Source organism: Sphaeramia orbicularis, chromosome 12 (genome assembly GCF_902148855.1).
Source record: "Sphaeramia orbicularis chromosome 12, fSphaOr1.1, whole genome shotgun sequence".
NCBI lineage: Eukaryota > Metazoa > Chordata > Actinopteri > Kurtiformes > Apogonidae > Sphaeramia > Sphaeramia orbicularis.
The window spans coordinates 61,542,930-61,558,289 of record NC_043968.1 but is presented as its reverse complement, the minus strand read 5'-3'; the positions used below and the strand labels follow the sequence as shown (position 1 = coordinate 61,558,289).

Genomic DNA, 15,360 nt, shown 5'->3' with positions numbered 1-15,360 from the left:
GCAGTGAATGTATCTTTGTTTAAGGCTTTTATTCACAAGACAGTGATTGTCTTTAACTCCACAGAGAAATGAATGGTCTATTTTACACAGTGATATTTATGTGAATGTCTGGATGGTGTTCTTGTAGCTAATGTGTCTCACATTTTAACAAATTTATTGTAAAATAGGTGATTTTTAATTGTAAATATACAGAAAAACTCAATACATCTAAAATAACTTCTCTGATTTTTTCTTCACTGATTTGTAGTCCTTCTGTCTTTCTCCTGATATTAATATTGTGACTGGTGACATTTAAACACTGTAGGTTTGACACAGTGGACTTGAATGTGATGGATGACAAGAGGACACACCTCTGCCCCGTAACACCATCAGCTCCCGTCCAGTAATCACAAAAATGAGCGCAGACATCAGGTACAAAGACAAGAGGGAATCGAAGTGTGTGAGAGGGTGCAGTGCAGAGACAACAAACTCCTCTCAGCTCTGTCCTGATAAAAGTTTTGCTTTGGTGGGAGCAGGAGTGTCTGAACTGAAGAGGAGATGTAAACACTGCAGGTGAATGTGTGTTTTAATGAGTGGTTATGTGTTGAGTAGATGCACAAAAATGAAGGTTCCAGAAATCAGTCAGCAAGGATGAGTTCAACCCTCAAAGATGAAACAACCACCACTGACCAAAAGTACCTACTGAAAATAATTAGTAACTTTTGAACCATGTAAATAAATAATAATAAAATGCAGTTTGTCATCTTTTTCATGGTCATCAGATATGATCCATTTGGACGTTCAGAGGCTCTGTGGTGAACGTGGAAACACCGTCGTCTTCTACAACACTAATTCACCAATAAAACCCATGGAATTTGACAAATGACAGTGGATGGAGAGATTTTATATTCAGTTAATGACATATTTTGATGAAAAAAAATTGCCTTTTCTTCAGGTTTCTATATTTACATATAACCTCTGAATTTACTCTGAACTTTTATGAACATCTATGTGATCAATAAATTAAATATAAGAAAATATCTGATTTAATAGAGAGAGCAAACAAACAACATCAAAAAAGCAGTAAATAAAATAGTATTTTTTGCTGTTAGTGGTCTGAAACACATGTTACACACAGGGCATTACTTTTGGCAGTGAACAAATAAAACAACATCAAGAGTCATTTTGTGGCACAGTTCATCTTCTCCAGTTGTGTTACAGAGGTGAGTCACTGCCACCTAGTGGACAACAGGGGTATTGCAGAGAATCCGTTTACTTACACAAAAGGTAATTTTCACTTATGTGTATGTACATTGAATTTAGTTTTGTGTTAGCTAAATCTGTCAGTAAGATCTATTCTAAAAAAATATACAGGAATTAAGTTAAAGTGATAATGTTATAATTAAATAATGTTAAAGTGGCAGAGTTTTTATAAAGCTTGTCAAAGTAAATTGTAAGCACCTTCACAGGAGAAACAATACAAATAAAACCTGTAGGCATCATGATTATCTTGATTATGAGCTTGCTAAAAGCTAAAATGACTCTTTGACATGATCAATGTGTCTGTAAAAGATGAAAAACCATTACCATTGGAAAAAATTCTAACTTACTTTGAATTTTGGTGGGTTTTTTTGTAAACATACTAATATGGTACAGAACTCCATATCCAGCAGATGGAGCAGTATTGTTACAAAATAAAAAAGAAGAGGACATTGTGGTCACAACAAACCCATCATATAGACACAAACACCTTCATCTGAGAACATTCTGTCAGAAGTAATGATTCAAAAGTGTAGCATCTTCATATGTTCCTCTTCTGTCTCATTTTTGTTACCTGTTTCCAGCACAAAAACACACAGATATGAAGAATTTAACTTTATATGAGTTTGAATAATCATCCAATTTAAAGCAAAGATTAAATGAAGTTTAAATATTGTAAAATGACTATGAAAACCCTCATTTCTGGTTTATTGTGATTGAATGATTGCTGACAGAAAGATCTGATGGAGTAAAGCTGATCGGGTATGGAGAAGTTGATTCATGTGGCATCTGAAAGTAATAGGGACATGAAAATGACTGATAAACAACAAAACCAGGTTGATTTACTCTCTGTACAGGCGTGTGAATGCAGGTAGATAACTGACCAGGACTGGAGGAGCCATGAAGAGGTGATTACATGGATAGTACAGCAGGTTGACGCAGCTGGTTGAGTATAAATCAGCGTAACGCATCAGCTGGCTGGCAAACAGAGTCTGCCTGGCACCGCTTCGCAGGAGGCTGCCCATCTGTCCGTAAGACATGTCCATTCTGTAGGTCAGCACCTGAAAACACAAACAACCACATGAGCAATAATGCCAAACTCAGAATGTCATGATTTTCATCATCATTATTTTAGTGCACAGACACTTTTGGGATCATTGACAAAACCATTTTAAGGGGAACAATTATGACAAAGATCTGTTGTTGTCAAAACAGAAAAGAAAAGTTTTATTGAAGAGTTAAAAAAAAACTACATTCATCTGGTTGAAGGTTTAACCCTTTCATGCATAGTGGTCACTCCAGTGGACAGCTATTCTGCAGCTGTTCTCTTGTATATTCATGGATTTTGTTGTTTTAGTTCTATATCAGCCAACACATTGGACGCTCATGTATCATCACATACACTGACATTGATACCATTACTCTAACTTTGCTGTTGTTGATAAACCTGATCTGGAGTAACATGTTTGAGTGTAAAAATTTGCTAACTGTTATTAGACTGTAATTAACAGTTGTTTTTTGTTTTTTGTTTTTTTTTTTTTACAAAAACATTTTTTTTGCATATTATTTCCATCAAGTAAGTAATGACTAGTATTAGAGTATATTAAAATGTGAGAAAACGTCACATTAGCAGCATGAAAAATGTTTTTATTTCATAGTTTTCACACAGTGTATCAGTAAATACATGTTTCTTTGCTTGAAAAATCAAACGTATGATGTCCAGCTGAGTGGACATTTTTGCAACTCCATGAAAAATAGGTTCATAAAAAAAATTTCAATCGCATTGTTTTTTTCATGCCTAAAGAGGAATAAAAACACTCAGGAAAAAAATCTTAAGGCTCTCATATTTCATGCATGAAAGGGTTAATGGGCTTGAAACAATGGCACATGATATGGATACGTACCTTCATCCTGTACTGAATGGAACTGATTTCGGGGTCAGTGCTGCTGCTGTCCTGGTTCCTTCAGAACATAAACAGTTAAATAATTTCAACATCATTTCAGGTAACAGTGTCATAGTTCATGAACAAAGTGCACAATAAAAGGTTAATGTAATGGCAACACATATTATTAAACATATTTAACTAATGTTTGGTGCAGCTTTTATTACAAGCTGTGAAATAACCTACATTTCCTAAAAGGTCTTTTCTATTGAATTCAATTCTACTTTAGTGTCTATATCATAGGTCTTCTATTGTCCTGGAAAGATCATGTCATGTCAAGAAAAAGACAAAAAAACAAAAATCTCTACTGCCTGAGGTCTCTGAGTCAACAAATTCCTTTTTTGTTTTTTTATGACCCCTCGGCCAGCTTCTGGCTGAAGGAATATTGTAATCATTTTATTGTCTGTCTGTCCATTCAACGACATAACTGCATTATCTGAAGAATGCACTGATGTATCTGTATCAAATTTAAACTGTGGCTGCGTTTTGGCATGGAGCAGAAGCCTGTTGAAAATAGGTGACCTTAACCTACTTTCTCACAGTCCAATGGGCTTGTGCAGTTATAAAATCTCCATACTTTCAAATATAAACATGTATGTAATAAGTTTTACACAAAGACAATCTAATCTAAATTATAGGGCAGTAACTTTCAACAGAATCTTACATTATATTTGGCCGAGGGGTGTCAAAAGTGTGTAGCACATTCCTAGTTAATTCTGTGATAAGGGGTGTTCTACAGTATTATAACACAACATGATATAAGTGTTTATCCTCTACTTTTAAGACACATTGTTTGTAGACCAAACCCTTGAAATGGGCCACTATAATAATATATTAGAGATGATCAATGACAATATTTCTGACATCAGTCATGGCCGGAGCCATGACTACAAACTGTTTCCTGAAAAACAGGTTTACACATGTTCAGAAGATTTGACTGAAACACAGATCATTCCTAATATGGATTTACATGTTGCCCAAAAAGTTGGAATCATTTGGTTTTCAGACACAGGTCTCATTTTATTCCTATTTATACACATCAAAAATCAACTTTGACCAGGTTCTATGATTACATACTGAGTCCCAGTTACACTGAATCTATCAAGAATAACTCCCAATCATTTCATGAGAAGAGGGAAAAGAAAATGTTTGTGGGCCATAGTGTATAAAATATCTAGCTTAATCCCAGGGGAATTTTCAGAGAAGCTGCAAATGACAAAGAAAGACAAAAACAAAAGTCTACAAATGATATGGAAGCCAGTTATCAGTTGTCATCAATTGGTGAAGTGCTCATTTAATTATTTGCATATTAATTATAGATAGTAATAAACTATTTAGGTATTCCATGTGAACATATTATTAATTCATCATAAACTGATGAACAAATAAATAATAAATAAGTGTTTGTAATGTGTACACACTCACTTGTGAAGCTCAGCTAAGAAAACGTCCAGGCGTTTCAGCTCCTCAAACAAATCTGCACAAAAAAGGTCATTAAAACTCCAGAAATCCCCCAAAATGACCAGAGAAACAACATCATGTCTTGTTCTTACTTTTCTTATCTTCCCACACTTGCAGCTCCTTGCTGAGCTCTGGTACGACCAGAAACGTCTTCCAGCCCTGGCGTTTCTTTGATTTGAGGATGTCACCAAAGATGTGGTCTCCGACGTAGAGGATGTCTTTACCTTTGACCCCCAGCAGATCACAGATGACATCTGACGACCCTGGAGCATCACATAAACAAGACATGATGCCAAAGACAACAGAACATTAACATCTAAATATGTATCAAAATTGAGAATACTTTTTTCCCCAGCTAGTTCTGAACTTTTACTGTCCGCACACTGTGCTAGAACAATGTATATCAAATATATATATATTTTTATGTATGATTATGTTAAACTAAAATTTGTCACTCACATACATATTTGCAGTCTTAGGTCGTATTATTTTATTTTAGTTTAAGTATAAACACTGAGATTAAAGCACTAAAATGGGTCAAACACGTACAGTCTAACGTGTTTTATAGGCAAACTTCTACTATTTGGCAAACTTTGGATACATGTAACACATGCAAGTAAGAATATATATTTGAAAATATTATTATGTAACTTCAATATTATGAAATATTAGACTATCTTTACTTTATAGACAGTTCTGGCATAATTGTAGTATGGTCCTATATAAGTAAAACTGCATTAAAGTGACTGTGTGATGGTGGAGTGAAGCATTCATTTAGAAAACCCATGTCTTTGGCACCACAGACTAAAGACTGCAATGTGACTTCAAAAAGTTTTAACGCAGAGACGGTAGAAACATTTCGTTTAAGATGAGAAAGTGTTTGGTAATTTTTTTCCACATCTTTCTGACTTTGCATGATATCAAGTCCTGGTTTTCCTGTGGTACCTGATAAATTACTGCTACTACCTAAATCTAACAATAACACTGAATAACATTATTGTCAGGTTGTGTAAATGGTCCAGAGTTGTTACTGTAGCTTCATTTTATTCCAACAGTGACACACAAGACCTTGACCAGACTTTGAAAATAAAACAAAAGCAAGAAGATTTTTGAGAAGTTCAGACCAGCTCAAGACTAGATTCAATGGCAAAGGTTCACAAACAAAATGATATGACATTACATGATACATTATGACCCAATACAACGCAATATGATAGGATACAACATGTCATGATATTGTACCATGTAATACAATATGATATGGTACAATATGTCACAAGAGGACAGGACAGAGCATGACATGAGACATGATTATATGACGCAGTATCACATGTGATGTATGATACTGTGCAATATGATACGGCATCACATGATACATGATATGCGATTTGATATATGATATGTTATCTGTGATATATGATATGATCCAATTCAATATGAAGTGATGCAACGATACAATATAGTATATTATATACTATGATATAATATTACATGATATGATCCAAAACAATACAACACAATATGATACAATATGATATGAAATGACACGTCATGTCATGATACCATACAATACAGCATAGTACAATATGACATCACATGACACAGCATGACACGACATGACACGATGTCTTTAAAATTCCCTTAATACGCACGACTAGGAAGGGTTTTTGTGTTTGTCAGTGGGGTGAGACTGTGGAACAGATTCAATATAGAGTTAAAGCAATGTCCAAGCATGAAAGAATTTAAAAGGAGGTACAAAGACACAATTTTTCAGAGGTACAGGGATGAGGGAGGTGTTGGGTATCACTGGGTGATATAAAGATGTACAAGTATGTGGTAAGTGTGTGTATATGTATGTATAGGTGTGCATGTGTGTGTGTATATATGTAGGTGTATATGTGTGTGTATAGATCTGTGTATGAATATGTATTTACATATATGTGTTATTGTATTATGTGTTTATGTAAATCATACTATATTTGTTCATAATAATATAAAGCCAGAAACCTAATTATTAAATAGTAAGTAACAGTCATATTATGGCATTGTGTATAGATATGCTTAGACTAGGAAGGTTATTATTGTTATTAATTATATAAGGAGAAGGGGTGGGAGTTTATAAGTTGTACTTCTACTCACTCCTTTTTGAATATGTTTTATATGTCCTATGTTTAAGTGTTTTGTTTATTTTCTTCTGTTTGACATTCATGTTCGAAATCAATCAATCAATCAATCAATCAATCAATCAATCAATCAATCAATATCTAGACCAGTCCCTTTTCATACAGTAATGCTGAAATACCAGTCATCTTTAAGGCGATTAAATGTCCATGGAAGAGGGCAGTGAAAAAGACATGGAGTCATGACACTCAGAACACAGAGGCAACCACAGAAGTTTTAACTGATATCTCCTTCAACAGGCACAACTTCTACAAAAACGTCAAATTATCAGTTTATTGGTTGCTTTTGAATCACAATACTTAACACTAAACTGCAGAAATATTCTTAACTAATAAATCAGACAGTGAACAGGGAGTTAAGTGAAATTCCTGCAGGTGTGATCTTGTCAAGTGTTGAAATAACATCCTCTTTGCACAAGAGTGAGACCCCCAACAGTCTTCAGTGCCAAAATAGCTCAGTTGGGAAAGCATTACACTGAAGCTCTAAAGGTCCCTGGTTCAGTCCCGTGTTTCAGCAGCAATGGTGTATCCTTTCTACAATTTCCCAATTTGGGATCAGTAAGTCTACCTACATTGGTACATGAGCAACTGACACACATATTTATAAATATTAACATGACAAATATTCTTATTTCAGACAAGTTGATGCTATACTTTGTATGTTTGCAGTGACATACAATGGCGATTTTACTCTCATTTATTCAAATATTCAGTGCAGTGTTGTGTTGAACTTCCAGAATCCATATTTTTCATCATAATTTATTCATGATTAGTGACTTCTCCTGAATGAAACAGACTAACTCATACATGTTTCGGACTCTCACCTCCTGAGTACACAGTTCCATGCTGGAGGTCACCAGTGTAAGTCCCGATCCGAAGCTTTCCCGTGTGCTGTGCACGACATATAGAAAATGAAACCTGCTGTAGTTGAATATACATATGTACATGTTCAGTAAGAGGGGCTGTTTCATACCGTGTCCACTTGTCTCAGTACATTCCCCCCAGCGAAAAACTGCGGCTTCTTGGTGTCCACAACAATAAGGTCGAAGAAGGAGCGCCAGGATGCTTTTATATTGCCAGACTAGAATAAAGAATAAAGCAATAATGTATGAAATCCTAAGGGGACTTTATATCATAATCACAGTTAAAATTACCATACCTTAGCAGGATTTTCCAGCAAGTACTTCATAATACCCTTTAGAAAAAATACACAACCTGTCAGAATAATTGTTTAAAATCTTTACATTCATCATATGAGTTTAGCTGTATTAAAACATAAAACAGATGCTTGAAGCTCACCTCAGTGTAGGTGAAGTCACTGTTAGTTGCAAGAAATACCTTGGCCAACTCTTTAATCCGGGTCAAAAGTACAGGCAGATTTGGCTGCAAAGGCCACAGAAATGGTTCAGTCTTTAATATCAAATTACAAGAAGGTATTTTGATGCATTTTTAGTCAGTTTACTCACATCATACATTACATATTTTTCCAAATTCTTGAGTGTTCGCTCTTTCAAGGTTCCCTATAAAGGAGAGAGTTATTATAAAGACAACATGGAACACTACTATGGAGCATTTGATTTTTTATGCCATAAATTTGAACCTTTTTTCCTGTTTTTTCTTATATCAGGGAAAACATTAAAAGCTTACAAATTATTCATCACTTTACATGTCTAAGCGAAAAAAGAAGGGAAAACTAACTACATAAACAAACAAACCCTGCCCCTTACACGTATTGTAGCTTATTTTGGCATTGATCCAGCTGATGTCATCATGTCTATGCATATGCTGATGTCACCATAGACAAATTTCGCCCATTATAAGTATATGGGGAAAAAAAAACATAAAGTTTTTTAAAATTCATAAAAAATTAGAGCTTTGACCTACTTTTCCCAAAATGTAATCACATCTATTCTGGGTCACTGGCAATCTATAAACCCAATTTGATATGAATTCAACCAATAGTTTTGCTTCCAAAGTGTTAACAATCAAACAAAAACAATACCCCTTGCAGGTTAATAAAAATAACACTAGTGATGAGACCAAAATCATTCAGAATCTAGTGTCCTTAAATCTCATAAACATGTAGGCGGTGACACAAATAGATGTTGTATCATTCCTATTTTATGGTAAAAATTTTACATTTACAGAAAGGTTGTTCATATGTTGTTGAATTTCAGAAAACCACTGCTGGTACAAGTGTCTTTTTCCAACCCCTTAACACGGGGGTGTCAAACTCATTTTAGTTCAGGGCCCACATTCAGCTAAATTTGATCTCCAGTGGGCCGAACTAGTAAAATAATAACACAATAATATATAAATAATGTCAACTCCAAACTTTTCTCTATGTTTTAGAGCAAAAAAAGTAAATCTACATTATGAAAAGGTTTCCATCTACAAAGTATCCTTTCAAAAAATGTGAATAACATGAACAAACTGAAAAAATAAGTGTAATTTTAACAATATTCTGCCTCAGTTTATCATTTACACATGTACATTATAACTTACAGGTCACAGTGGATCTACAAATACACAAAACATTTAGTAACAGGCAGAGTCTTGTTAAAATTGTACTTAATTCTCTTAAGAAATTTCAGGTTGTTCATATTTGTTCAGGTTATTCACATTTTTTGCAAAATTATACTTTGTTTTAGTGTAAATACATGAAAGTATTTACATTTACAAAGAGAAAAATTTGGAGTTGTCATTATTTATATGTTATTATGATTGTATTTTACTGGTCTGACCCACGTGAGATTGAATTGGTCTGAATGTGGAACCTGAACTAAAAGGATTGTTTTTGCATGTCACAAATTCATCCCAAGGGCCGGACTGGACCCTTTGGTGAGCCGGATTTGGCCCCTGGGCTGCATGTTTGACACCTCTGCCTTAACAGAATTTGTTAAACCGCCTTTATGAGAGCTCAGATTAATTCTGCATAATACAGTCTGTAAAAATGATCCAGTCTCAGAACACTTATAACCTGTGAGAAAGTCAAAATTCTAATTTATCTGTAAAGTAGACTACAAAGAGTATCAATTACACATATTTATTCACCGTGTCATGAATGTGGTCCATGGCATCTCGAAGATCCTGAAACATACTTCTGAAGGACATGAACAAGTCACCGTGCTGGAAACCCTTCAGAAGGCTGGAACATGTTTATCAGCAGAAGGAGACAGAGAGGTGAGATATACTGTACTCGACAAATAATCCACTACTGGGTAACTGAAAAATATGAGACTTAAAGTGTCCACTCACTTTGTGTAGCGGGTGCATCTAGTAAAGAAGTCGACGAGGCAGACGTAGATATAGGTTTCTGCAGGTTCCACATTGACATTATGCTATTAACATACTTTTAACTAGGTGTATAAAGCATTTAACTTTTTAATTTTTTTGGAATCATTTAAGGTAGCAAAAACTACACAGCTATGGTCCTCATAAAGATCTACATTGAAATTAGACAATAATGTAAAAAACAACAGGAAATGTTTTTACCTGACAGATTAAAGAGAGTGTTGAGAATGTAGAAGCGTTCTGTGTCATCCCTCTGAATGAACTTGTTGGGGTAGTAATTCTGAATCGTTTCCCTGTAGAAAACAAACAATTTAGAGCTCAATTTCAACAGGATAAAAGTCATGTAAACATGTACTATAAGGGGGATAAACATGCAGAATTATGTACGAAACATACTGATATCTATCTTTTGTTGTGGTCCATTCAATCATTACTTGTTTTTGTGTCTGTCCAAATGTCTGCAACACTACATAATAAACACTGCACTGGTTTTCATGAAACTTTGTGGATCAAAAGGACTTCAGCCAAGGGTGAACCTCTTTAAACTTTATTGGATCCATAAAAAGTTTGCAGAGGCTAGAATGGAGAACAGCTAATGTAATGTTACAGAGACGTTTGTTACCATGACAACGGTCAGTTAAACTAACCAGGAAAACAGGGGTCATATTTTGTAGCATATGGTCTATTAAAGAAGAATGGAATGTTGCTGTTGAAGTTCTGTGCTGGCTGACTTTGTGTTTTCTCTGTCATTAACTATCACACTGATTTTTTACTTATTCATATTTTTATTTATTTTATGACACTTCATTATCCACATAGGAAAAAATTGGTCTCTACATTTTGCAGATCCTAATATACACAGTACCTAACAGCATTAGCACTTAGACTTAACCAACATATACATACTTATTTAACATACTAAGTCACTACTCAAGACATTTAAGAGTATATTGATCAGGTTTGTTTTGATACTCTCCAAAAATGAAGATGACATGTTTTAGAAATGGTAATTATTATGTATGTTACTCATTTTTCTGATTATTTTGTGAAGATGAACCATCTCAAAATTTTGTCACTTTAAAGATTTTTAGCTACTAAACCCAGTCTATAATTTAAGTACGTTTGTTCCATTAGGTTTTTAAATACACATGATGTCTTTTTTAACTCCTTGAGTATATCCTTTGAGCTTCTTTATTGTTGCTTGTTTTTTTTTGTTGTTGTTGTTTTTAGATTATTTGTTCATAGTTTTATTGCCATAATGTAAAATTTGTTTTGATCTCAGGGGACAAAAAGCTGCAGAGTCTGCTGTAGCTAACAGAGATCCTCATAAACTAAACGAAAACTAAACTAAACTAAACTAAACTAAACTAAACCTGACATGACTCCATTCACTGACGGCTGCAGAGGATGATTCTTTTAAGTGCATTCTTAAAAATGTCATCAAATTTACCCTTTGATGAAGCGGAAGCCATGACTGCAGACTAAAATATTCCCATTTGAATCCACCTTCAGGAGGTTCCCATACAAGGTGTCGATCACCAAACCTCTAAAGGTAAGAAGGAGAGAAAAAAGGCTGTTGAGACATGACAAAAGAATACAAGCAAATGTAGACACCCAGTATTTAGACCCAAGTATTTAGCTTTATGATTAAACTCAAAAGGTTTGTTGATTAAATAAAAAAGAAAATTTTGTTCACAAATTTGTCAATCCAACTCTATGTTGCTGAAAGGTTATAACAAATATTTAAAAGTACAAAAAAGTTAACATCATGTAAATGACGCCAATGATTAACTAGCTAGTAACTAACTACATTTTCACTAGCTTGGCGGTAAGGTGCTATTTCCTGAATCAAGAAACATGTCACTAGCTTAACTCTTTTATTGATCAAGTAGCATGGTAACGACTACAGACCCTATTTTTATATGATTTAACACAGTGGACATGCAGTTTGTAGACTAGAAAAATGTCATTATATAATCCACAACACAAGCACTCAGGATTGTTTGGAACGGGGTAAGTCTGCACGCGACTCACTATAAACCAGGCGTTTCGCCCGGAGTGGGCGTGGTTTACTGGAACGTTGTCGTGCACATTCTTGGAAGCGCCGTGCCCGCGCTTGAGGACCGCGTAGTAAAATCCGGGCAGTGATGGAGCTGTTCTCCACTTCCTTTTTGATGTTCTCCTCCATCCTGCCACGTCGTTGCTGTCAGTAGCAGTGAGCGGACAGTGGATACAGGGTGGAGCGGACCAGGGGCGTCATGTGGGGCTGAGTGTCCATGGAGGAGATGGAAATGAGACCTGCACCGCACACCTGGTCTCACCTGGAGCACCTGTCAGATGACGGTGTTCACTTCAGTGCAGAAGGAACCGGTGTTCTGCTGAACATCGGATGGTGGTTGGCTGAGGGGTGTGGACGTGGATCACCACTAAGGCTTTTATCAGAGCTGCCAAACCCACAGTAAAGAGCACTACAGCCGGTTCTCCTCTGTTTCTGTGGTTAATGGCTGTGACACAAGCACCAAAGGAACCAGTTTGTCAGTGGTGTAGTGGTCCCTGGAGAAGTGGGTATACTCTCAATTTTTGCATTTTGTTTTTAAGTAGTCCAGAAAAACGCCCTGTTGTAGAAACAATGACATGTAAGGCTACTGTATTTAGTTTACCCGAAAATCTGTCAGTAGTATTTGGTGACTACTATAAAATGATCATGACTTGATTAGGAGCATTTTGCGGGTAATAGGTACTGGTCACACAAGCAGCTGCATGAATGTAAATGTATTCAACATGAGGAAAACATGGTGTTTCAGTTATTTTTTTTAATCTAAAGTTGACAATGCATCCTTGTTCATATTCCACGTTAAACAAATCATTCTCATCCACACATCAAAACCAATCAGATGAACCCAAAAGTACACTGTCCACGATGTACACGATGTGGGTGATGCAGGACGTAGAGCCCCACCCCCTGGGTGAAACTCCTGGGTTTTAATGAGTCCCCTGTCTGCACCATAGACACATAGTCAATTTAATGTCTCCTCAGAACCCAAATTTACCAAAATATATATGGAATTTCCACAGTTTCTACATTTTTACTGACTCTTCCACCATTAAAATAATGTCTGAACATCTCATTTTGTGTTTTCTTACAACTTAAATGTTGTTTCCATCTTTTGTACTTTATATATATATATAATTATATATATATATATATATATATATATATATATATATATATATATATATATATATATATATATATATATATTTTATGTCTTCTTTGATGTAACTTTTTCTTACTTTTGCTTTGCATTTTACTTGGCTTTGGTGTGGTTACATTTCTAATCTTTTCAACAAAACATTACTAATACTATTCTAATTTATTGTCATTATTTTATTCTACTTTAATTAACTATTGACCAAAGAACAACCTGACCCATTTTGGGTCCTGACCTGTCCTGAGAGGCGGTGTTACTTAACATTGTTTATAGTGTTTATCTGTTACTTATAGCTGGATATAAAGACTTACTTGTCACATTTAGATAAATATTTCATTGTGTTAAAAGACTATAATATGGTGTCTAATGTAACTAGCTGTTGCACATTTACTAAAATATCAATTTGTTTTCCTGTTTGGTTGTTAACCTCCTGAACAGATACTTATTTTTGCATTGTTATCAAATCTCCCTCAGAAATACACCATAACAACAGCAGTTGTATCTCCACTGTCTCCACTCATGAATAAAGAGTCTCAGAGTACGAACCGTGTGGGGAAGCTGGGGTCGTATGTGTAGCGTAGAAGCTCATGAGGGTAACCAGTAGATACCAGTCTGTCTCTCAACAGCTCAAAGCCCAGGCTCTCATACTCTGGAGACTTATACACTGCAAACACACACGCACAAGCAGACAGTTAAAGTTAAAACAAGTGACAGAACCTATAGATGACAAACCGAGAGTGGTGAAGTTCACCTACTTGCCAGGGTGTAGTCCATGTCAAAGCCATAGCATTTGATGTTCTCCAGTGTCAAACTTCTGTTGACGAAAACCCTGCAATGAAAACAGAAAAACACAGCTGACCAGGAAAATTCATGTCAAAGCACAAGATTAGTGAACTGGTAGACTGAAGGTTAATTACACTATCTGCTCCTGTGGTGTCATGAAGGTTCATCTCAGAGGTTTGTTAAGGTCTCCTTGGTTTGGATTCAACAGTAATATCAGTCTGAAGGGGTCGTCAGTGCTGGAATGTGGTGGATTCTGTTGTCTTTTTCCACCAGAGGAACTTTCATTTGAAGGAAAACTAGCTCTAACAGTAACACATATTCCCCAGTTACTAGTTGCTTATTAAACATTATATTTTAGTATGATATTGGCAGAAGTGGGAAGAAACAAATATATTTACTGGACTGAGGTTGTGTTTTCCTGTATCTTTACTTGGGTATTTATTTTCCTGGCAACATTTTTCTTTTACTACCTACATTTTAACATAAATATCTATATCCTCTCCTCTGTACATTTTTAAAACAGGCATGTGACTTTATTACCCCGCCCCCCCAAAAGTGAGGCAGGGGGTATTTTTTTTGGTTTGGTTTGTTCGTTTGTTTGATTGTTTACACTCTAGCAGAAAAACTATTGGTTGAATTCATACCAGATTTGGTTTATAGATTGCCAGTGACCCAGAATAGATGTCATTACATTTTGGGAAAAGTAGGTCAAAATTCAAATATTTTCTGAATTTTTTAAATCTTTTTTCCTCCCATTGTAATGGGCAAAATTTAAAATGTCTATAAAAACATCAATTTTGTTTCCATTTTCTTCAAACTTGCCACTTATATAGAGGCAATTGATATGCTGATATTAGCACATCATAGACATGATGACATCAGCTGGATCCATGCCAAAATAAGCTACAATACGTGCGAGGGGTGGGCTTTGTTGTGCTTGGCACCACTTGGTTTTAATGAATTTCAGAGGAATTATTGATCATTTTCATTTTGCATAACTGCATAACAAGAGTCAAATGATTCAACAAGAAGATACTGGTGTAAATAGGGGAACAAAAAGGCTACTCTTGATTTATATACAGATTTGGATCCTGCATTGTTCACTGTTCACATCAGACAAGAAGCTGAATCAGTACATCCATTTTTACCAGAGTCATTTTTACTTAAAAATTTGTGGTTCAACTGAAATAGACAGGTCTGCACATTTGCTCTTAATTTGTCATTCCTAAGCAGTTTTTAATTGTTCTG

At 35.3% G+C, this 15,360-nt stretch overlaps 1 protein-coding gene across 2 annotated transcripts in view; it reads right to left on the bottom strand.

The window, feature by feature from the left end:
• Positions 1-1,007: 1,007 nt before the first annotated feature.
• Positions 1,008-15,360, bottom strand: part of nt5c2l1 (5'-nucleotidase, cytosolic II, like 1) — a 17,200-nt gene continuing 2,847 nt past the window's right edge. Inside the window, exons 2-18 of one of the 2 annotated variants that reach the window (XM_030150969.1) lie at positions 14,085-14,158; positions 13,876-13,993; positions 11,568-11,663; positions 10,319-10,410; positions 10,082-10,139; positions 9,878-9,971; positions 8,290-8,343; positions 8,123-8,206; positions 7,983-8,018; positions 7,797-7,904; positions 7,648-7,714; positions 4,736-4,906; positions 4,608-4,659; positions 3,144-3,201; positions 2,124-2,300; positions 1,938-2,028; positions 1,008-1,816 (exon numbers count right to left, since the gene is read on the bottom strand). In XM_030150969.1, coding sequence (XP_030006829.1) covers positions 1,764-1,816; positions 1,938-2,028; positions 2,124-2,300; positions 3,144-3,201; positions 4,608-4,659; positions 4,736-4,906; positions 7,648-7,714; positions 7,797-7,904; positions 7,983-8,018; positions 8,123-8,206; positions 8,290-8,343; positions 9,878-9,971; positions 10,082-10,139; positions 10,319-10,410; positions 11,568-11,663; positions 13,876-13,993; positions 14,085-14,158 — 1,483 coding nt within the window. In that variant the 3' untranslated portion in view covers positions 1,008-1,763. Of the gene's footprint in view, positions 2,029-2,123; positions 2,301-3,143; positions 3,202-4,607; positions 4,660-4,735; positions 4,907-7,647; positions 7,715-7,796; positions 7,905-7,982; positions 8,019-8,122; positions 8,207-8,289; positions 8,344-9,877; positions 9,972-10,081; positions 10,140-10,318; positions 10,411-11,567; positions 11,664-13,875; positions 13,994-14,084; positions 14,159-15,360 lie in introns of both variants that reach the window. The other variant, XM_030150970.1, reaches the window with a different exon arrangement.